This window comes from Silurus aristotelis, assembly GCF_946808225.1.
Source record: "Silurus aristotelis genome assembly, chromosome: 20".
Taxonomy (NCBI): domain Eukaryota; kingdom Metazoa; phylum Chordata; class Actinopteri; order Siluriformes; family Siluridae; genus Silurus; species Silurus aristotelis.
The window spans coordinates 17,696,561-17,721,579 of NC_139593.1; the positions used below are offsets into that span (position 1 = coordinate 17,696,561).

The window sequence follows — 25,019 nt, forward strand, 5'->3', positions numbered from 1 at the left end:
ATCATTGTTGATAATTATTATAAGAAGTCATTAACACGATCAGTGTCTTCACATAAATGAATATCATTATTTATTAATAATAACATATACCGTAATTTCTGGACTATTAAGCGCACCCATATATAAGCCACACCCACTGAATTTGACAAAGATTTTTATTTTGAACATAAATAAGCTGCACCTGTCTATAAGCCGCAGGTGTCTACACTGAAACTAATGAACTTTACACAGGCTTTAACGAAAGACAGTGTCTGTTACACGGTGAAATGGGTGAAATATGTTGTGGCTCCTTTAAGAGCAGAGCAACATTTTGGGAATAGCCTGCCGCCGCATTTTCCAGTATTATTGCATGTGTGCAAGACCAAAGAATATGTCCTTATTATTTTCTGATGCTCATTTCTAAGTTTCTTTGACTAACCCGTAACGCTGTTGCCAAGAATAATAAAAAAGCACGAGTTTTGGAAACCTGTCTGTGCTTATATGATTTCTGTTGCAACTGAACAGCGTTTTTTCGTTTCAGTTTCGGGAATTTCATTGGTCTAATGTTATGTCGCTCAGGTTTTTGGCTTGAAGTTTGTGAAACCGGGAAAAACCCAGGAAAAATCCATAAATTAGCCGCTTCGTTGTTTAAGCCGCGGGGTTCAAAACGTGGGAAAAAAGTAGCGGCTTATAGTCCGAAAAATACGGTAATACAAGGTAAATTGAGCAAATTTGTTATTTCAGATCAAACTGAAAACTGTGTGTATCAAACTGGTCGCCCTTCACATTAATCGGTACCCAAGAAGTAGCTCTCAGTTTCAAAAAGGTTGGTGACCCCTGGTATAAATATTCTATGTAGTTTTTATGCTATACACTCCAATGTGTAAATGAATAAGTTAGTTATTTTCTGTCTGTTGGTAATATGCTTTAGGTAACAACTGATGAATTAGTGAAATCTGTTTTTTCAATACTTACTTTATATAATATGGAACACTGTTTGGAGAAACTGAGCGCTCGAAAGGACTCTGCACAGACTCTGTAAACAGAAACATTTTTATATATCAATATACTGTAAAAAGAAGAAGAAGAAGAATAATGTATTAAGAAAGAAATGATGTACATAATACATTAAAGCAAATTGCATAAATTAATTAATGTATAATAATAATAATGGTTTTACCTTGTAAAAACTGCTGAGAATTGGGTCCAAAGTCTTTGTGGGCCTCAATAAGTTGGGACAGATGCTCTTCAATAGATATCTAAAAAGACATTAAGGTAAATTAGTGATGGAAAAACTGTCAGACAAATTTTCCAAATAGTCACAGTGAAGATAACACCAGATAGGAATGATTTACAGGTATCCCAATGACAAGGTTCATAATTGTATCAATGTGCAGTTGGGAACTGGATGTCTCTTAAAAGTGGCTTTTTGTTAAGTTTGTGAGAATGTCCTGTTCTGCTAATAAGCTTTAATTATACAGTATGGGTCCTGGCCGGATGACTCAAAGCTTCAATATTGGGTTTGAATTGGAATTACTTTCTGAGAGTCAAATCACATTTATTTGAATAAAAAAAGACCTTGCAGGGTTTCAATAAGGGAAGAATGTGCAGTATTGTTGTTCCCAGCCTACAGTACTATTAAGATCAGGCAAAAACAATCCAATTCATAGGGCAGCCGTTCATCCTCCGAAGAGGAAAGACACCTGGGACTCCAATGTATAAGTACATCTAACCTACTAGCATGCCATTACCATAGCCTGTAGATAATCTGGATGGATGGATGGATGGATGGATGGATGGATGGATGGATGGATGGATGGATGGATGGATGGATGGATGGATGGATGGATGGATGGATGGATGGATGGATAGATAGATAGATAGATAGATAGATAGATAGATAGATAGATAGATAGATAGATAGATAGATAGATAGATAGATAGATAGATAGATAGATTTTATTTGTTGCATATATATTACAGCAAAGTTCAATTCTTTCTTCGCATATCCCAGCATATAAGGTAACTGGGGTAACATGCTGAATATGGATGTAAGATGACACTCTACAAAGACCATCTCCACTTTATGGACATTTTAGATGTTTCTGCTGTTGTGTTGCCGCATGCTATTTAGATTTGTTGTATCTAATGAAATGTATGGCATATATGTAATATTACATTTGGCTATTGTTTAATTTTACAGCTTTTTTTTTTTTTTTATGTTTTTAGTGTTTGAATAAATTATTCAAAAATATTTATAATATACTAAAAAACTGTGGTGGGCACAGGAAATAAAAATAACTTCTTGATAATTCATTATGTAAACCTAACTGTAACTGTTGGCAGAGCCATGCTTTAATATTCTTTACACATACAGTATATACCTTCAGATATAATATTTTAACCATGATGTCTTTCTGTCATCAACATATTCATTGAAAAATGATAAGTCTATATTTTGTGTCTAATATCTTGGTCTTGCCATACTTCCTTGTATGGCCTTGTATTTTTTTCTTAAAAAATGAAAAAGGTGGTATACACCTAAACACAATGGTTGTGTTTAACTTGTGTATATTTAAAAACTACAATCCTTTAACTTATTTGGCTGCTTATACTAAAAACACATGCATACCTGCAGAAATCTCCATCGCCTATTAAGATCATCGTTTCTCTTCAGGTTGTCTGCAGACAGCTGTATACCAGGCACTCTAAACTGAGAAACTAATTTGTTGACATGATTCACATCATCCTGGATCGGAGCTATCGTCTCCTGGAATCCCTGGTTAATCAGAAAGGAGGAGGATATTGGACAATGCACTTGTAGATAAACATTGTACTAAAACCAGCTTTCTGGATTGTACAGTGAAAAGTCGTGTGCATTTTCAAATGCAGACTTCCTCCATAATTATTTAAAAACAAAAAAAGATGAATTATTGCCTCCTTAAACAGCACAAATAAGACTGATAAATAGAAGGTAAAATATGTTTATGGTAACTAGGTATTTTAAAAATCCTCTAACCATCATTAAGACTGTCCTCTGAAACCCCAAAACCCTTTCATCACTGAATGTATATCAGCATAGCACGAATCCAAACACTAACCTTAACCATCTCAAATTGGTCACTCAAATTGTCAACAAGCAGGTCTTCAACTGGGTCCCAAGAATTCTTTTCAATTTCAACTTGATGAAGCTTGAACTCTAACTGCTCCGTTGTACTTTGTATTTCCATCAGTCTCTCCAAAGCTAGCTCCAGCTGTTGTTGCCAGTCTGCTGCAGCTGTACGTAGGTTCTTCCAAAGTTTGTTTACATCGTCTGCTTCCTTACGCAAAATGCGTTCAACATTTTGATTTCTTTCCTCTGAGCTGACAGCTGGAGAACACATGAGGAAAAGAATACACTTTAAGCATTACATATACTGTAACTGTACAGGTCTGTTTATTTCTATAGTAACACTGAAATTAAACGATAGGATTTGCAAATTATATGCTCAGTACATGTATTTTTGGTAGATTTCAGTATATGTACTTTTTGTAGTAAGTTACATACATTTTTTATATGTACCGTATTTTCCGGACTATAAGCCGCTACTTTTTTCCCATGCTTTGAACCCTGCGGCTTAAACAATGAAGCGGCTAATTTGTGGATTTTTCCTGTTTTTTTTTCCAGTTTCACAAACTTTAAGCCAAAAAACTGAGCCCCATAACATTAGACCAATGAAATTGCCGAACGGGTTCAGGTGAACCAATTACAATTCTACAGGAAATGCGAATCATTCGTCATGCTGAAAAAACCGGGCATGAAAAAACACACCTGTGTTCTGAGCTGCACGGCATCGGAAGAAAAGCTTCACCGATGGTGATTTTTAAACGCACGACGATGCCAAAAGATTAACTCCCGGGAGAAATAGTTGTGAAAGGAAGGAGGAAGACAGTGAACAATGACTTTCTTGGTCGGCTACTGTTTAGATACAAGCCGTTGTAACGCGTTGAGTCTGGGTGAAGGGAGAGCTCGCTAACTCCAGTTGCAACAGAAATCATATAAGCACAGACAGGTTTCCAAAACTCGTGCTTTTTAATTTTTCTTGGCAACAGCGTTACGGGTTAGTCAAAGAAACTTAGAAACGAGCATCAGAAAATAATAAGGACATATTCCTCGGTCTTGCACACATGCAGTAATACCGGAAAAATGCCGCTCTGCTCTTAACATATTTTACCCGTTACACTGTGTAACAGACACTGTCTTTTGTTAAAGCCTGTGTAAAGTTCATTAGTTTCAATGTAGACAAAGCTGCTTTGAAAGATACAAATAAAACTGAATTAAATAATTATAGTTAATTAATATTTACACAACAATATATATATATATACGCATATCAGTGGTTCACCAGTGTTAATAGTCAGAATGTCCCACATTGTCTGTAGTGTTTAAAGTTTAAACTGCAGCACAGTCTAATAGAAGCCCGTTTGGACAGATAACAGGATTGCTGCTAACAGCACTGAGAGATTTACAGGTTTTTTGCAGTTTGCACAAAGATACAAACTACATTTTCTTTTCTTTTGTCAAATGGCAAATGACCCCATAATTCTACATAAACTCCTGAGATTGAAATAAGAGACAATAAAATGCAGTTAGCATCCAACCAGTAGTGCAAATAGTAAAGAAATTAAATGAAATAAGTATTGTATGTATGATTTTAAAGAACACTTTATAGCTACAGGTAAAGTGTAAGATGTAAACCAGTAAAGTAAGTTGCAACTAAGTTAAATAAAATAACTTTTGTGCAGTTAGATGGTGTAACAGTGTGATGAATCCAGTATAATACAGTCAATAGTTGATTACTACTACACATAGCAATGTAATTTGCACATAGCAATAATGTGCAAATAACAATCTAATATAAAATAATTGATTTAGCAAGGTGAAGGAGTAACTTAACATGCAGCTTTGTGATATATGAGGTGTTTTTGCAAAGCCTGTGGTCTGTGTGCAAAAAGGCTTATGCTGATTCCAAGACGAGAATGTTTGAAGATAAACGTAGATGAATTGATGGTGTTAAATGCGAAGCTAAAGTCAACAAATAGCATGTAGAATATGATTTTCTGTTTTCAGGTGAGTCAGTACAGAATGCAGGGCTAATGGTGTCATCTGCTGACTTGCTTTTAAATTAAGCATATTGATGGAGATCCGTGAAGACCGTGAATGCTGTGGAACCTGCACTGGTGCTGGTGTAATAGTAGTGGTTTTGACATAATTTCATGCATTATGCTATTTCCACATGGTTGTGCATCACATCAGTGCTGGAAATGGAGTTGCTTCCTACAGCACCCAACATTAATCACTTAACTCTTTTACATTCACTTTTATAAACACACACACCTAAACCCAATCACACTCTGCAGTAGAAAAGGACACTAAGTGGCTCTCCACAATGAGTGAGAGGACTGAGTGCCATGTAGCTACCTGCAAAGCATTTTGTTAGCCTGCTCTAGTTTTCATAGTAATGACTATGCTTTATTTTATTAGCATTAAATATTTTATTAATGAAACTGTTCATACGTAGCCTGATTTTCAAACTGTTATATGTGGAACACCAAAGGCAGCCTAATCACAAATTGTACTTCTAATTTGTTAGCCTTTGGCACCCAGTTGCACAATGACAAGTCTGCTTCGACCTCTGAAGGTCCAGCCCATTTGCAAGAGTGCTCCACAAATATTTTCTAATCAAAATTATGCAAAACCTGTACATTCAGGCCATATAGAAGGTGTCTCTGTTGTGTTTCAGTTTAACCACAAGGTGGCAGTATATTGTTCGAGTGTATAGATGCTACTTAGTATTCTTTAAGAAGAAGCCTTGAAAGTTTTTTAAGAAATGTAGCATGTGCCAAATAAAAAAACAAGGAGACTTACTTGTGCAGTTACTGAGTAACTGAGAACACAATAATTTCACGCTCAAAGTTAATGATGTGGTCACTCGACAGTGCGATGTGCGTTCTCAATGTGCTGACGAGACAATTCCACAGCTCATGCCGTAAAAGATCCAATCCATTTCGGCATCGGAAGAAGAGCACGTCGCGTCCTGATGGAGCGAAACCTGTTGCTGATACTTTCACCGAGAGTAAATCGCATGTGTTACCAATGTGGAGTTAAAAATGACCTTGTCGTACCTGCGGTAAGATCGGACATTTCTCTAAAGTATGCGGTTCTTCTGGATGTTTGGGAAGTAGTACCTGAAGTTGTTGTTCTTTTGACTGATGCTGTGAAAACTTCTGCAGACAAACGTTTATGCAATGTTTGTGTTACAACATCAAATGAACTTTCAGTTGAGACTAAATGAGTTGTGGACACTGGCCCTTCAGTGTCAATTTTGCCTGAAGACGTGTACAAAAGACATTTTTTGGACTGCTCACTCACGGCTCCTAAAGTGAAACTAGTCACGTACTTGAAAGAGGATATTCCAGTCCAAAGATGTTTACATGAGACGTCTCACTGAATGATCAGGTAATAAAGGTGGCCATGCTTTAACAGCTATGGACTTAATTCGAGCTTTGAACTGTTCTTTTCACTGATACCATGTCTGCACCTGACGAATTGCATGCAGTTGTTGGTGAAACCATTCCTGCTCCAAATGCGTATGTGAGATGCCTAAAAGCCTTCGTCCATAAACCAACAGTCAAATCTGATGGTACCCCGGTACGCCAGAAATTACGCCGACTGCCGTTCGCTGTCCGACAAGCTGTCTGTTTGAGAAAACCGAGAAATTGAGAAAATCTATTCTTCTCCTTGGATTTCACCGTTCATCGTTGTGACCGCAAGGAAAGGAGAAAAAATCCGTCTGTGTCGATCTGCGTGAGTCAGATAAGGCTCTAATTGTTGACAGTCACCATCTGCCACACATAGAGGAACTGTTAAGTGATCTTAGACATGCCTCCATGTTCACAACAATTGACAGCCGCTTACCATCAACTTACTTTACATGAGGAGTGTAAAGTAACATCACAGTTTTTATCACCATGGCCTCTTCAGATATTGCCTGGTCCAATATGGGCTCGCCTCTGCGCCGTCTGCGTTTCAAAAGCTGATGGAAACTGTTCTTAAAGGCATACATGGAGTCAGGAACTACCTAGAGGTTATTATCGTGTATGGTACTACTATAGGTCAGTCATGGATAGTATATAAGATAGCCATGATGTGACGCTGCGCTCTGTCATGCTGCGTTTATCTGATGCAGGACTAGAACTCAACTGGGAGATAATTAACACATGTCTGCAATCACTGATTCCCATGGACCGCATGACCTTGCTTCAATACGATCATTCTTGGGCCTGATTTAATGGTACAGTGGCAGTGACATTGGACCTTCAGACTGCTGTTTTGCCATCTACCGAGTTGATTACCGCAGTAACCTGCCTGAGGTGACATTTGCACCAAATTTTACTGCAGAGGTGGTCACATCCTTTCTTCACTCAGTCTTCGGTAGGGAGGACAATCCTCAGTGTGTCGTAACCGTCAAGGCCCTCAGTTTCTCTCCAGTGGGTTTGCGGATTTCTTAAAAGAGAGGGGAATAAGTCACATACGTAGTAGCATATATTACCCCTAGGGCAACGGTGCTGTGGAACGTCGGAACAGAGTTCTGAAGGAATGCATCCTTTCTGCAGAACAAATGGGGAAACTATGGAAACATGCAGTGACTTGAGTTCTTGCAGAATTAAAGATCTACTTCACACGCTCCTTCTGAACTTCTTCACCATCGCAAAATGCGTACAAAGCTGAACATTTTTCCTGTGGGCCTTAAGAGTGACAAATGCACTCAGGTTAAGGACACTGCCAGTAACACGGAGCTTAAGAGTAAAACGTACACAGACAAAAGACGGGAAGCCAAGTACCGCACTTTTAAACCAGGGGACCAGGTGAGAGTGAAGAGACCTGTTCATGTGAGAAAGGGAGCTTCCACGTTCTCTCTACCCTTGAACATTAGGCAACAAATTTGGAAAAGTACTTTTGTCCTGAGTGACAAAAAAAAATTGTATGCATCCAAACTAACACACAAATGACATTCAATCCTAGGAGACATTATAAAGTGTTTAGATCAACTGATAACCTTTAAAAACCTTATACATATGAAAAGGGAAACAAAGCATCTTGTTTTGGTGTTACACTCACAAGTTATGTGAACCGTAAAACTGCCTGAAGTGCTTGAGATGTGCATCAGAAGCAATGCAATTTAATTAGTGACTCCATTTATTCCATTATATTTATTACAGTGTTAAAGTCAGTTGTAAAGTTAATGTTAGTAACCATGCACAGTAATGGTTATTTGTTATTTGGTTACTTAAGTTTTTACTGAGGTTGTAATTTGTAGTAACCTTTAAAACATAAAAACTTTCTGAACTGTAAACCTTTGATATGAAGAAACCTTTCAAGTGAGAGGGGAAATTTTGTGTTTTGCAGTTTAACCACAAGGTGGCAGTATATTGTTTGAGTGTAGAGGTGCTACTTAGTATTCTTTAAGAAGAAGCGGTGATAGATTTTTTTGGAGAGATCAATAGGAATCAAGAGGACTCACTTGTGCAATTACTGAGAACCCGACAACAAAACAGTCTCAGAACTGATTCCTGAGCAGATGGCAACTTCATAGAAAACACTCTTGCCTAGAAACTTTTCAATGGTGTGGGGGCTTCCTTGGATGTATATCCATGCGGGTGCATGCGAGATACACTTTATAGGTTCCCATGATACCTCTACACTGTTTATGGATTTAAATGCTCCTTGTGACATCAACTTCAGTTAAGAGTCCTAAAACCCACTCTAGTGTGGAAATATGTATCAGGACCTCAAGAAAGTTTTTATTAAGACTGGGTGAGTGGCTTTAGTCCTCCTCAAACATATAAGCCAAACTATGGTTTAGAAGACCAGAGATTTTTCCCTACAACTCACCAGCATTTGCTGAATTCTTTTTAATAGAAAAAGCCTCGAACCCTGCAGCGATTATCATGAATTAAACCAAGTAATTGTCAAGTATGCTATCTATTACCGTTATTTCCTGAGTAGAAACAAGAAGAGGCTAAGATCTATATTAAACCCAAGCTATGCAGCATCTATAAAGCCTCTGCCTGGACAATCTTGCATTTTAACCATGCTAAAACAATGCTTAAGTACCCAGATGCCTCCAAGTCCTTCATCATGGAATTGGATGCTTTAGCATCATCATGGGGGTTGGATTGTCTCCTTCAGCTGATTTCCAAGAACTTGTTCCAAGCTGAACAAAATTAATACATCAGCAGCTAAAAGTTCCTGGCAGTAAAACAAGTTCTGGAGGAGTGTTGGCACTGGTTGAAGGTGAGTACTTATTCAACACATTTTTTATTTAATGAAGTAGAATCTGGAATACATGAAGATGGCCTGGAAAATCAACTTCTAGCAATTCCAGAACTTTTGAAAATCAATAAATCTGACTCCAAATATCTCAACATCTTACACTTTGAATTGCATGATGTTACAGTCACCTCTCCAATCAACCTTCTCCTCATTGTTATCTATTCTCCTGTTAGTCCCCTAGGTGACCTTATTGAAGAAATGGACACGCTCATCATTTACCAACACCACCTTTGTCCAACATTCAACAGCTGCCCTCTCACCCAAAATTAATTAAATGCCCAAGACATTGTTTTCAACCTCCTATTGCTGGGTACAGACATCAATGCTGCCCCATTTCACATCTCAGATCATCATTTGGTATCCTTCCCCATCACTCTTCCTATACTGCCATGCAGCTATCAGTATTTCTCTCCCGCATGCCACTTCTGCACCCCTACTTCCCTCTGTGATTACATCAAATCTTCAGACCGTTGCACTGGATTACTGCTATCAGCTCTATCATTATTAGACATTCTGCCAATAAATACAATAAAAATATTGAATAAATGTATTGTAGAATTTCTAAAATATGTTTTTCATCATTAAATCTATATATTTAAATCTCAATATTGAAAAATATTATGTACAAATATTTAAATAATGATTGCGTTTAAACACTGAAACAGTCTGTTTGGAAGGCTTTAACCCCCTAAAGCCACTAACCACATAATCCCTTAAAAACTTGATAAGAAATATATAATTACATATAACTGAGTAAAAACTATTTTTATAATTTCCTGTTATAAGATTTATGATTATAACCAGAAATAACATACCTCTTTCAACAGGAGTCTGTTTCCTTTGTTCACCAGGCATCTCAATCAGAAAAGTCTTCACATTATCAAGTGCTCCATTGATTGAAGGCTCTTTTGCACTCAGCTCCCTCCTGAAATCCTGTAACAAAATGAAACGTCTTCAGGTTACAACAATGCTTTGGGAACGCTTTAGGAAAGTCCAAAGAAAAAGCGCGATGTCACCGGCGGGGTGGTGTCACGACCAGGAAGCTATAAAAGCACATGCAACTGGAGACGGTGCTTGCTTCGAAAGTGAAGGAAGCGCTCGCAGGGATGCAGGAAGTGTGGCACCGTGACGCAGCATCGTTCCCTCGGGGAACCAGGGTTACATACGTAACCTAAAGAGTCCCCTTCAGGAACTCGAGCTGCATCAACAACACTTTCGGAACGAGTGTAGAGGGGCCTGAAGAGTCACTAAGGTCAAGGCTAGAGTACCTGACAAAGGTAGACCAGCCCTCAGTGTTGTAAATGTCCTGGAGAGACTCTCCAGAGGAAAAGGCTTTAGATGCCGCCATGCTCTGGGTTGAGTGAGCTCTGACCCCGCAAGGACCGGAGAGACAAGAGAACAAATAAGAGGAGGAGATAGCATCCACAATCCACCTGCTGATATTCTGCTTATCCGCAGGGAGACCCTTCTTATATGGACTGTAGCAGACGAACAGCAAGCGTCCTTACTAGATCTAGGAAATATGACCACATCACCCCTGTTTTAAGCAGTCTACACTGCTCGCAATTAAATCTCTCATTAATAATAAAATGCTACTACTGACGTTTAAAGCACTTAACAGTCTTACGCCGCAGTATCTAAATGAACTTCTGTACCAGTATGATCCCCCACGTGTATTTTGGTCAAAAGGTGCAGGGTATTTGTTTTGATACCTGAAAAATGAAGACAACAGCAGGGGGCAGATCTTTCTCTTCTAAAACCCCCAGTTATGTAACAGTTTTCCAATTACTGTTCGGGATTCAGACACAGTCTCAGTGTCCCAAGTCAAGGCGGAAAACATATTTATTTAGTCAAGCCTTTGACCTCTCTTAAATCTTAGATTTTTCTGAGGTAAAGGAGCAGATCTGGAAGGATCATGGATATAGATTTTTCAGTGAATATGTGTTCCATCAGAAACCATCAGAGATGCAGGCTTCTGAACTGAGTGCTAATAAAAACTTGGGTTGTCCTTATTCTCTTTAGTCCGGATGACATGGCGACCCAGCTTTTTTACAAAAAGAACTTCAAATTTTGATTTGTCTGACCACAGAACAGTTTTGCACTTTGCCACAGTCCATTTTAAATGAGCCTTGGCCCAGAGAAAACACCTGTGCTTCTGGACACATTTAGATATGCCTTCTTTTTTGACCTGTAGAGTTTTAGCTGGCAACGGCGAATGGCACGGTGGATTGTGTTCACCGACAATGTTTTCTGGAAGTGTTCCTGAGCCCATGCTGTGATTTCCATTACAGTAGCATTCCTGTATGTGATGCAGTGCCGTCTAAGGGCTCAAAGATCACGGGCATCCAGTTTGGTTTTCCGGCCTTGACCCTTACGCACAGAGATTGTTCCAGTTTCTCTGAAACTTTGGATGATATGATGCACTGTAGATGATGATAACTTCAAACTCTTGGCAATCTTTCTCTTAAAAACTCCTTTCTGATATTGCTCCACTATTTTTCGCCACAGCATTGGGGGAATTGGTGATCCTCTGCCCATCTTGACTTCTGAGAGGCACTGCCACTCTAAGAAGCTCTTTTTATACCCAATCATGTTGCCAATTGGCCTAATAAGTTGCAATTTGGTCCTCCAGCTGTTCCTTGTATGTACATGTAACTTTTCCGGCCTCTTATTTCTTCCTGTCCCAACTTTTTTGGAATGTGTAGCTCTCATGAAATCCAAAATGAGCCAATATTTGGCATGACATTTCAAAATGTCTCACTTTTAACATTTGATATGTTATCTATATTCTATTGTGAATAAAATATAAGTTTATGAGATTTGTAAATTATTGCATTCCTTTTTTATTCCCAATTTGTACAGTGTTCCCACCTTTTTGGAATCGGGTTTGTAAAAACAATAAGGATATCTAATAATCTATATCTTTCTCTTCTTGTCACCCCTCTTCTATCTCTCTCTTTCTCTCTCTCTTTCTTTCTGTTGAGTTAAACATGCTCCTGAGGTACTAGTGACTACTGTTCCTGCCTAAGCCTGCCTCTCGATTGAAGGCCACTCTGTGCAGCTGGGGATGGTTTTGGACTGTACTTAAAGCCAACTTTCTGTTCTACTGACACAGGACTACAGTTTGCATTTTCTCACCATCACTGCACACCTCAATATCGTTTAACTGTAATAAATGGACATTCTGTGCCACCCAAATGAGGAAAGGTTCCCTCTTGAGTCTGGTTCCTCTCAAGGTTTCTTCCTAATGCCATCTCAGGCAGTTTTTCCTTGCCACAGTCGCCACCAGCTTGCTTATTAGGGACAAACCTACACTTATAAGGAACAAACTTATTAATTCATCACTGAATTATCTGTGTAAAGCTAATGTGAGACAATGTCTCTTGTTAAAAGCGCTAGACAAATAAAAATGAATTGAATTGAATTAAAGAACAAATGGTTTTGGAATGAGCAAATGTACAGGTGCTCCTATTAAATGGGATAGTAAGTGTATATATTTCATATTTTGTTTTAATGGCATTTGAGTGTATTTACAGCACTTAAAATGGGAATTCCTAGGGTTAAATATTGTGATTACAACAAATACAGTCATGATACTTAAATCTGCTCCTTGCTATAATCAATATGTCTACCCGGAAACCCACAAAAAGTACTCTGCAAATCTGCCTTGCAACAAAAACAGGAAGTAAAAACTAAGTAAAAAGTGTCATTCACCTTATGGATGATCAGCTGCTGATGTACAGCAGGTACATCGCCCCCAACTGGTTTCTGTTGCTCCAGCTCCTCCCTCTTAAGCTGTAGCCACTGGAGCAGACCTTGTAAGGATAAGTGAAAATTCTTCCACTGTTCCATGTTATCATCCAGGTAATGCCTAAAAAGAAGAAAAGAATAGAAGTAACAAAGAATGGCAAAAACACTGAAGCATACAATATATAAATACATGATCTATTTACATATTGTATATACATCTTGGGACTAGATTTACGAAGTATGTTCTTTCATTCTTGAAACCATCCAACCAAAATGTATCTACAATAAACTTAAGAAGTTTATAGAAGAGCAGACACTGGTAATTAGAAAGAAGAGCAGTGGGAAGGGCATGCATCTGTAGCGGTCACCTGTGTGAACCGGGGCTCCAGATGTGTGTTCACCAGCTCACCTGCTGCTTCCTAGCAGTTTAAAAGCTGCTGATCCAGGTAAAAGCTGGGTTTTGACTAAAGCTAACTAAAATTATTCATTAAATGCTGAGCTGAAGTCCACTGATCAATGTCTGATACATATTGTAAGAGATTGTAAGAGGTAAGCTGAGAGCTCTGTGGACATTGGCAATAACTAAAAGACAGGATCTGGAGCTGGCGGTGGAACTGGAGGTGGCAGATTTAAAAATGCTGAGATTTTTATTGGGAGTGACGAGGATAGACAGGATTAATGTAGGATGTTTTGGAGCCAAGGTGAGGGAGGCGAGATTGAGATGGTTTGGACATGTGAAGAGGAGGGACATGGGGTATACCAGTAGGAGAATTCAGAGGATGGAGCTGCCAGGGAGGAGGAAAAGTGAAAGACCAAGGAGGAGGTTTAAGGATGTGGAGACATGCAGGTAGTAGAGGCAGATGTAGAGGACAGGGGGGTATGGAGACAGATGATGACCCATAATGGGAGCAGCCAAAAGAAGAGGATGAAGCTGAGAGCTCTGCAATGTCGTTTAAATGGGAAACAATTAATTGTCTCTCAAATATGTCCTAAAAAGGTCAAAAAACGTTGGGTCTGTTATTTCTAAAAATGCTCTACAAGGGGGTAAAACAGTAGACTAAATTCAAAACCATAAACTAGCAGCAGTGATAATACTATGGCATCGTGTTACATTTACAAACCATACAAAAATATGGCTTAATAGTGTGGAAACAAGCTTCACCAATTATTCCCTTATTTGTTTGTCATGTGCACATGACAACCCAGGGCTGTTTCTAGCCCATTTGGAACCCTAGGCAAGATTCTTATTGTCACCCCTACATTGACTCTGCCCTCCCACCACAATGCTTAATTTCTCTTCCTAACAGCAGCGCTCACTATCACTGGAGAAACCACTCAGATAATATGTCAAAATTACAAACAAATACTCCTACCACTACCAAGTAATAATAATAACTAATAATAATAATACTCGCTTGGAGTAGGGGTGGGGGAGAGGGCAGCTGTGGGGCTGGGGGCATTCACTGGTGCCTCAGCTGGTTGCTCCTTAAGCGACCGCCTAATTAGTCTATGCCTAGAAACGGTGCTGTGACGACCCCGATTATAATCTCCCAGATGTTTCATTTAGATAAAACATGCCTTAATTTATTAGTCTTGTAACTAAGTCAATTCAGTAAGAAAATGCAAAAAACATTTAGCACTTTAGTCATTTACAAATTAAGAAAAAAGTAAATCAAAGTCCGAATTTGATCACAATAAAATACGTTTACTTTCAATGCCTCAAAAGTAGCACAAACAGCTGTTGTGTATATCGACAATTAAGTAAGTTAGTAATTATAAAGAGGCCTGAGACTGTTCTGACCAATACAGTGGCAGAAGGAATACAGGAAAATATACCCTTTTCAGGTAAATAAATAAAAAATGTAAAATATTATATAAATAATATATTTAATGAATTATCTAAATAAATGGAATATTTACCGAAAGACTATAGGGTCCCTGGTGGTCTAGTGGTTAGGATGCGGCGCTCTCACCGCTGCGGCCCGGGTTCGATCCCTGGTCAGGGAACCGACCCCAGCCATTAGGGTTGCACAAGCCTTAGTGCCGGTCCCAAGCCAAACATGCGGATGATCCTTTCTTTCGGCTTCACCTATTAGGGGTCGCCACAGCGGATCATCCGTATTCGTGATCCGCATGTTCGATTTGGCACATGTTTTTACGCTGAATGCCCTTCCTAACGCAACCCTTCCCATTTTTTCGGGCTTGGTACCGGCACTAAGAGTGCACTGGCTTGTACAACCCTAATGGCTGGGTTCTTAAAAGACTACCAAATAATAATACAAAAGAAAATAATGAAGATAATATACTGTACAATAGTCTCCTGGTGGTGGAACTGCATCTACACGAAACACTAAACATTACAATATATTGTCAAATGTTTGCGGACACCTTGTCATAAGTACGGTATGTGCTTTTATAACATCACATTCCACATTTAGTCCCAATTTGCTCTTATGATTCACTTCACTCTTCTGGGAAGATGTTCCACTACATTTTGAAGTGTGCTTGTGGACATTTGTGTTCATAAAGAAGGACCAGTGCTTCCAGCCCCTTCTCCAAGTTCAGCCAGTGGACTAGTAGATGCTACAGTTCCTGGTCCAGCTAAAAGATGCTACAGCAACTGGTGGCTACTGCATCCATGCTTCATGCTTTCTAAGGATGACAACAGTCAGAGAAGCTGCAGACGTGGTTGACCCAAAGTTGCTGGGGCAGTTTATTGGAAAAAGCAAAATGAGTCCAATGACACTTCCCAGCCTTGGTAGAAGATACAATCCAACAAGCAAAGCACCAATTAGTGGCATATCAGTATCTTCTTCTTCCATTTATTTAATACAAGGGAGTACAAATCAGGCTCAGGGTGTTACCGAACCAACGCCTAATAAAACCTGATTTAATTTGGGTTACGTTTAATGAAATTAGAGCTCAGAAATTAGACAAATATTTGTGGATGGGCCCAGCAGTAGCTAAGCACATTGAAAAGGTGGGGAAGTGCTTTAAAAAATTCCTCTAGGAGCAGTCATGACGTGATTTTGTCAAAACAGGACAACAGGAAAAGAAATGGTTTTATTTAATATTTTTCTTTCTTTTTTTGCACTTCAAAGGCAGAAGGCACTTAAGTAAATTGATGATTTGCTGTCTGTCTGAACCAAAGAAATAAAAGTCAACTATCTGTACATTATTGAATCCCATTGCATCCTATTGCATTGTATCTGATTGTGTTAAATGTAATCGAAATCGGATCACACTGCCTCGTAATCGGGGAGCATCGTATTGCATCGCATATTTTAGGAAATTCTACTGATATAATTGTGTTCAAGCTCAGAAGTTATAGTCGGGTACAAAAATACTTAGACAATAACAAAATTTATGTAAATTTTCCTGTGTATATCAACGAAATGGAATTAAAATGAACCACTTCTGTGCTGCATTTATTGTTACAAAATTACATCTATTTTTTCTCGATTTTCAAGAAACCAGACAACGAATGACACTGCCTCCCATTCCTTATTTGCTTTTAAACCAAACTAAATAAAGATATAATGGTGCTTCAGAGTACATATGGATAATGACTTAAAACTGACCTTAAAAGCAACCCAAAAGCTTCTAAAAACAAAGAAATCGAATGTTTAACTGAACAACTGAGGAAGCTGAAGACAAAACTGAAATTAGAAAAGACCTACAAACAACATTAAACTTAATGTGCACTTAAGTTCTGGCAAATTATCTCAAGAAAGGAAACTCTGCATTTAGGGACGTCCATGAGTTCCTGACTTCAAATAGTCACGCACTTTAAAGAATTTGCCTACAAGTAGTACAATTAATTATTTTATTTATATTTGTCCAATTACCTTTGAGTCTGTTTAAATGGAAGTGCCATGTAAAAATAAACATTCTTCAAATTTCATTATAGATACTGATTATAAACTATATTAAATTATATTCAATCTATGCATGACTAGTGTAATTTCCGGACTATTAAACGCACCCAAATATAAGCCGCACCCACTAAATTTGACAAAGATTTTTATTTTGAACATAAATACGCCGCAGGTTCCTACATTAAAACTAATAAGCTTTACACAGGTTTTAATGAAAGACAGTGTCTGTTACACGGCTTGTATCTAAACAGTAGCCTACCAAAAAGTCATTGTTCACTGTCTTCCTCCTTCCTTTCACACAAAAGTTTATCTTTTGGCATCGTCCTGCATTTAAAAATCACCATCGGTGAAGCTTTTCTCCTGATGCCGTGCAGCTCAGAACACAGGTGAAGTGTGTTTTCATGCCCGGTTGTTTTCAGCGTGACGAATGATTCGCATTTCCTGTAGACAGTCCGAGTGAGCGGCAGGTCAAACCTCAGAGGAACATCATCCATATTTATGATGTGGTGCGGATCGATTCAGTGGGAGCGCATCTGATTTAATATAAAGAGTTTCATTGGTTCACCTGAACCCAATCGGCAATTTCATTGGTCTAATGTTATGGGGCTCAGTTTTTTTGGCTTGAAGTTTGTGAAACTGGAAAAAACCCAGGAAAAATCTATAAATTAGCCGCTTCGTTGTTTAAGCCGCAGGGTTCAAAGCGTGGGAAAAATTGTAGCGGCTTATAGTCCGATAAAAGGGTATCAAAAAAGGATCATAATTTTGCACAATAAATGTATCGGCACAAAAATCTACTCAATCCTACTCATTTATATTTTTTGACAAACTTTTAAGTGTTTTCTCATTTATATTTTTGGAATCTTTCTGAATTAGCTGGATAAATGTTTCTTTTTGTGAACTTGTGGCTTTCAGAATTAAAACCATTATCCTGCGTTTGCTATACCATATTTTTAATATTGAAAAATAGATGGTAAGAAACATGGTTTAGCAAGCTGGCACAAAATTCATAAAGTACTCAGTAATGTTCATCATGATGTAGGAATAAATGTGATTGATGAATCACAAATTACACACATTCTGTCTTTGCTGTCACCAACAGATGCTTTGTGCATTTTTTAGTGCTGGTGACACAAACACATATGGCCAAGCTGACTGGGGTTTTGGAGGATTGTGTAACTGTGTGCACCTGATTACACCTGATAAATTCAGATAAATCTCTTAAGTTGCTTTAGGCAGCAACGAAATTTCTATAATGAACTGGATAATTTAGATTAATTAGAACTAATTAGATTTTGCTATCATATAAGAATTTACTGAGCCGATACCTTAGGTGTATGGATTAAACATAAAAACACAAACATTTCATTTAATAATTCAAGATTTTTACCTCATGCTGTAGACCTTTTGACACAAGTCCTGCCAGCGCTTTTCCACATTGTACAGCTGTTTTTGCAGCACTATAGCGTCGTCTGTCCTTCCCAGGGATGCCACAATACGCTGCCCATTTTCATCAAGTGAATGATACGTATCTTTCTGGGTATCGGTCTCCTTCTGAAGATCCTGTAGAGATTAACAGAGCTAATTCAGTAAACCTGTTTGGTCATTAGAGCAAACAGTTTAAACAACTTCAGCATCATGTTTTCCCTACCAAAGTTTGCTTTAGTACAGTTAACAAAAGTCACAAAGGTACATTAGTATTTACATAATATTTCACAAAAGATATTTGTATTGTCCAATATTTTGTCTTAACATACAACAAGAATACACATTTCTGTAAATATGCTATATGCAATTTACATTACTCTTTTCCATCGAGTTACACAAAACATAAACATTGAATACAAAACCCTAGAAAGTAATAATAATAATCAGACCTTAACATGGTATGTCTTACGGTGCAACATATCCATAGATTAAAACTTCAGGTAAAAATGCATGTGTGTCTGACTCGCTTTAGCACAGATCTCTATTTCCACACCATATGGATGTTGAGAGATAATATGGAAAGAAGTGAATGACGGTGAGAGGAAAAGGGATTGTACAATTACTGTTCGGAAGCTTGCATGCCTTTTTATGAAGGCACATTGGGTCTGTTGTTCATGAAGGGAGTGGGCACTGCTACTGAAGAAAGGCAAAGTTCTGGAAACAAAGGCATCTCCTTATCCCACTAGTGTGTCTGCCTCTTCAAATTTTTAATGAATCGCTGAGCTGTTGCCAAGAACACATAGTTGCCATACCAGTTAGTGCAGGACAACCAAGATAAATACTTCAACATATCACTAACTTAATGCTTACCCAAATTTATATGAGCACTGAAGCCCTGATTTACTGAGATACTAAATAAAATGTTCATTGGCATGTGCAGTCTAACAAAATGTTTGCATTGACCGGGAATGTTACAATAAAGATTAGATTCAATAAATTAAATGATTTGGAATGCAGAGGAGAAACTTTCCCCACAAATTATTTAGATTTATTAGCTATAAAGCGTAGGTAAGCAAAGAGTGCAGGTATTAAATCAGCCGCCCGCAATTCTGATGTATCTCCAATTAAAACTGTGTGGCACATAAAGAACCACGAAATATATGGCAACAGATTCCATGCATAGTGAAGATATGGGGATAAATATCAGTTCATAAACTCAAAAACATAAGTAACAAAGTGATTTAGGAAGAAACTGTGACGCTACACAGTGTTAAATGCTTTACTGTTACAACATTTTTAAAAGTTTATTGCAAGGTAAAACAATCACTGTTGTATTTTTTGGTAAATAGACTGGTCAATTCACACATTTATGTTCATATTTCCATTTTTAATTTTTCTGCACAGATTTTGTACTATTTTGCACAGTCACAACTCTTTTGGTATTTGAGCTGTGATATAATTACCATTTAAGCAGAAAATTAACTTAAGCAGACCACCAGATCCATTTTTGCAGTTGCATAAATGCTTTGTTAGTTTGGGGCATAACAAAGTTTAAGTGAAAAAAAAAAAACACAAATGTATAGATATTTCATCAACCTGATCACCATACACATCCTCACTTTGATTTATTTTTAATCAGTGGCGCAAGACACAAATGTACTTAATTACCACGATAACACTCCTGTTCCTTCCACTTGGAATAGAAAACACCTTTAGAAAACATTTTGCATATGGCACTGATCATGATTAAATTGGGCATCCATCGTCAAAATAACAATACTGTGTATACAGTGGGGCAAATGAGTATTTAGTGAGCCACCAATTGTGCAAGTTCTCCCACTTAAAAAGATGATCGAGGCCTGTAATTCCCTTTCAGGAACTCGAGCTGCGTCGAAAAGCTTTGGGAACGCGCCTGCGTGTTTACGCTCTGAATTAATGTCTGTAATCAGTCAATAATTGGACGCTGGCCGTCACCGATGAGGTGACGTCATGACCAGGAGTATAAAGCGCATATGAGCGAGGACAGCGGCAGTTACTGTTGTTCAGAAAGCGTGTGGTGTGGTGTGGTGTGGTGTGGTGTGGTGTGGGGTGGGGTGGGTCGGGTCGGGTCGGGTCACATTGTTTGTCAAAAACATATATGTTCCAGGGAGCGGCGCGTGCTAGTCGGTTTTTAAAAGAGCCGGCTGCATGTCGCCCCGCTCTCGCTGAGGCAAAACGGCAGTTCCTGGGCTCGCATATGGACCTCGCAGAGGGTTTCGAGACGGGCTTGTCCCTTTCTCCAACCTCACCTGCTTGGTTCAGCACTCTCTCGCTGGCTCGAAGCACGCATTTCGGCGGATTCTTCCCCCAGTGACCAGAGCATTAGTCTTCCGCCTCTCTTCCTTTGAGGGGGGGCGAGCTAGGTCGCTTCCCGAAGGATGCGGCTGCGCACATTATGCGCACTTTCGGCGCAGATTCTCTGCACGTTCTGTGCATGATCTGCGCATATGGCACCGCGCTCATTGTGCCGCGTGCATTCTGCACGCATTTTCTGTGCGATCGCTCCAGTCCCGGAGAGCACTCCTCAAAGGGAGTGTTCTCACTCCTCATAGTAAAATAAAATAATAATATTAATAATAATAAGTGGTAAGCAACCTGGGCCATAGCCAAGCTACATAACTTGGTTGGCTCATGGGCAGAAAGTCCCTCCGGCCAGCAAGCTGGACGAGCGCTTTTCTAACACCAGGTCGTATAAAAACCTCCATGTCGAGATCTCCCGTTCTTTCCAGGTACACTGAAGTGTCATAGTCATAGGAGTAGCCCCTTCAGCCCCCTTTCAACGTTGTATTCACACGTTTGGGGCGCAAAGTGCACGGGTATGGAGCGATGCTGCGGGCTGAAGAGACGCTTGCGAGCTTTCTCTCCCGGGATCGCTTCCTCCCTCAAGACCCCAACATAAGTGGGAGGTGCCCCCGGCAGCTTTTTGCTGAGGCGCGCCATACGGCGGATCTGGCTCTCAGAACCACTGTAGAGGCCATTAGCTGGTCTATGGCTGCCCTGGTGTCCACCCACACCGCTCACATGCTCGGCGGGCAGCCCCAACCGCGACCCTCCACTTTCCACCGGAAGGTGCAGGAACACAGCATCACGTCTCCCTGGGAGCAATCCTGCGTGGCGCTCTGCGTCTAAACCTCAATCCAATTGGTTGAAAACGTCTCTAGGTTACGTATGTAACCCTAGTTCCCTGAGGGAACGAGACGCTGCGTCTCTATGCCACACCTCCGGCGTCCCTGCAGCGCTTCCTTCTCCCTTACAAAAGCTGCCGCTGTTCTCACTCAGATGCGCTTTATACTCCTGGTTGTGATGTCACCTCATTGGTGATGGCCAGCGTCCAATTTTTGACTGATTACACACATTATTTCAGAGCGTGAACACTCAGCCGTGTTCCCAAAGCGTTTTGACGCAGCGTCTCGTTCCCTCAGGGAACTAGGGTTACTCACGTAACCTAGAGACGTTTTCATCATAGGTACACTTCAACTATGAGAGACAAAACGAGAAAAAGAAATCCAGAAAATCAAATTGTCTGATTTTTGAAGAATTTATTTGCAAATTATGGTGGTAAATAGGTATTTGGTCAATAACAAAAGTTCATCTCAATACTTTGTTATATATACTTTGTTGGCAATGACAGAAATCAAACATTTTCTGTAAGTCTCCACAAGGTTTTTACACACTGTTGCTGGTAGTTTGGCCCATTCCTCCATGCAGATCTCCTCTAGAGCAGTGATGTTTTGGGGCTGTTGCTGGGCAACACGGATTTTCAACTCCCTCCAAAGAATTTCTATAGGGTTGAGATCTGGAGACTGGCTAGGCCACTCCAGGACCTTGAAATGCTTCTTACGAAGCCACTCCTTCGTTGCCTGGGCGGTGTGTTTGGGATCATTGTCATGCTGAAAGACCCAGCCACGTTTTATCTTCAATGTCCTTGCTGATGGAAGAAGGTTTTCACACAAAATCTCACGATACATGGCCCCATTCATTCTTTCCTTTACACGGGTCAATTGTCCTGGTCCCTTTGCAGAAAAACAGCCCCAAAGCATGATGTTTCCACCCCCATGCTTCACAGTAGGTATGGTGTTCTTTGGATGCAACTCAGCATTCTTTCTCCTCCAAACACGACAAGTTGAGTTTTTACCAAAAAGTTCTATTTTGGTTTCATCTGTCCATATGACATTCTCCCAATCCTCTTCTGGATCATCCAAATGCTCTCTAGCAAACTTTAAACAGGCCCGGACATGTACTGGCTTAAGCAGGGTGACACTGCAGGATTTGAGTACCTCTCATGGTAGCCTTTGTTACTTTGGTCCCAGCTCTCTGCAGGTCATTCACTAGGTCCCCCTGTGTGGTTCTGGGATTTTTGTTCACCGTTTTTGTGATCCTTTTGACCCCATGGGGTGAGATCTTGCGTGGAACCCCAGATCGAGAAAGATTATCAGTGGTCTTGTATGTCTTTCATTTTCTAATAATTGCTCCCACAGTTGATTTCTTTAAATCAAGCTGCTTACCTATTGCAGATTCAGTCTTCCCAGCCTGCTGCAGGTCTACAATTTTGTTTCTGATGTCCTTTGACAGCTCTTTGGTCTTGGCCATAGTGGAGTTTGGTGTCTGACTGTTTGAGGTTGTGGACAGGTGTCTTTAATACTGATAATGAGTTCAAACAGGTGCCATTAATACAGGTAACAAGTGGAGGACAGAGGAGCCTCTTAAAGAAGTTGTTACAGGTCTGTAAGAGCCAGAAATCTTACTTTTTTTGTAGGTGACCAAATACTTATTTTCCACCATAATTTGCAAATAAATTCTTAAAAAAATCAGACAATGGGATTTTCAGGATTTTTTTTTTTTCTCATTTCGTCTCTAATAGTTGAAATGTACCTATGATGAAAATTACAGGCCTCTCTCATCTTTTTAAGTGGGAGAGATTGCACAATTGGTGGCTGACTAAATACTTTTTTGCCCCACTGTACATAGTTGCTTATGCATCATGTAAGACAAAAAATTCTAACTGAAAATAAAAATATATATTTATAATATAGTTCTTTATTCCAAGACCTTGACTTAAAGATCCAAATACAGAATATAGCAATTATTTAGTAAATAATATCATACCAAAATGAAGCAAATTTCACAGTTAAACTGAGAGAACAGAATAGTGCTATACTGGCCTTAACAATATGCCTAATAAAAAAGGCAGTGATTTTTATAAACAGGTCTGAACTAATTTTAAACCATTAATTAACAGAGTAGTCTCCAAAAGTAAACACTAATAAGACACAAACAGTCAAAAAATTTATATTGCATATCAACCTATAACGCAACAAAAACCCCACTATACCCATTTATTAACTGCTGATCAACACAGCCACAAAAATAATAAGCAACTTGAACAGCAGTTAATTTTTTTTCCTTTTAAGAATAATTAACAAAACACAATATTGTAAAATACCTTTATCATCTAATAGAACTATAATAAATGGACATTCAGTGTCACCCATATGGGGATGGGTTTTCTTTTGAGTCTGGTTCCTCTTAAGGTTTCTTCCTCATGGAGTTTTTTTCTTGCCAATATCACCCCTGGAGCGATTCATTTATGACAGTAAACGTTATATTCATAATCTGTTTAATTCTATAAAGCTGCTTTGTGACAATGTCCATTGTTAAAAGTGCTATAGCAATAAAACTTAATAAAATAACACACAAAGTATATAATTTTGCCTGAAATTTAAACTTTAAGCACAATGACAGCACAAACCAATACCAACTGCTTACTTACTTGCCATTGCTTTAGTAAGTGGTGTGCTGTGACTGGGTCCTCCAGAAGAGATTCCTTATAGGTAGCATCTTGTAAGACATTCGCTGTTGTTTCTGCTTCAGTTAGCCAGTTACAAAACATTTTCAGGTCTGCGTAAAAGTGGTGCATTTGCTGCAGTCTGGCCTCGAGGTTGGCCTCTGTGTCCCCTGCACTAGAAGTGGCAACACATTCATGTTTAACAGAGTAAGACGATTGCACAATTTGCATTATGAATTAACTGTTTCTAATTGTTCTTATTATTTTCACTTTCAATTAAAATCATTTTCTAATTTTTGTTAGTATTTTAAAGTGGACCTCATGCTTTCATGCACTTTTTTTGTGTCTTGAATAGCTAGAAATGAGCTGATCAGTTAATGACCAAGTTTAGATCAGTGGTGATCTATAATTAGTTCATATAGGTGTAGCAAAGACATACATTCCAAATGTAACCAATTTCTTATGGAACGTCTCCAGCTTATGTATGTAACCCTGGTTCCCTGAGGGAATGAGATGCTGCGGGTGACGTCACAAGCAGGAAGCTATAAAAAGTTCATGGAGTAAAGCCGACACTAGCTTCTGTAAGTAGAAGAAAGTGCTGCAGGGATGCCGGCTGTGTGGCAAGGAGATGCAGCGTCTCGTTCCCTCAGGAAACCAGGGTTACATACACAACCTGGAGATGTTCCCTTTCAGGAACTCGAGCTGCATCAACAACGCTTTGGAAACGAGAGTCCAATACCGCCAGATTGACCAATCCCTGCCTAGTGTGTAGGAGCACAGCTAGGTC

At 39.2% G+C, this 25,019-nt stretch overlaps 1 protein-coding gene and 1 long non-coding RNA gene across 18 annotated transcripts in view; one reads left to right on the top strand and one right to left on the bottom strand.

Moving 5' to 3' along the window:
- dmd (dystrophin) overlaps nt 1–25,019 on the bottom strand; it is a 200,158-nt gene that overhangs the window by 78,113 nt on the left and 97,026 nt on the right. For 11 of the 17 annotated variants that reach the window (XR_014530372.1, XR_014530373.1, XR_014530378.1 and 8 more), the window contains exons 56-63: nt 24,218–24,407; nt 18,371–18,543; nt 13,070–13,226; nt 10,171–10,288; nt 3,081–3,349; nt 2,612–2,758; nt 1,160–1,238; nt 955–1,015 (exon numbers count right to left, since the gene is read on the bottom strand). Coding sequence is in view for 12 of the 17 variants with exons in the window: in XM_083522230.1 (XP_083378356.1) it covers nt 955–1,015; nt 1,160–1,238; nt 2,612–2,758; nt 3,081–3,349; nt 10,171–10,288; nt 13,070–13,226; nt 18,371–18,543; nt 24,218–24,407 (1,194 nt within the window). In the remaining 5 variants the exon portion in view is untranslated. Of the gene's footprint in view, nt 1–954; nt 1,016–1,159; nt 1,239–2,611; nt 2,759–3,080; nt 3,350–10,170; nt 10,289–13,069; nt 13,227–18,370; nt 18,544–18,857; nt 19,051–24,217; nt 24,408–25,019 lie in introns of those variants that run through there. The other 6 variants (XR_014530374.1, XR_014530375.1, XM_083522217.1 and 3 more) reach the window with 4 other exon arrangements.
- Nucleotides 3,828–4,302, top strand: LOC310715837. Its single transcript, XR_014530411.1, has 2 exons — nt 3,828–3,957; nt 4,213–4,302. It is a non-coding gene; the product is annotated as an uncharacterized lncRNA (long non-coding RNA).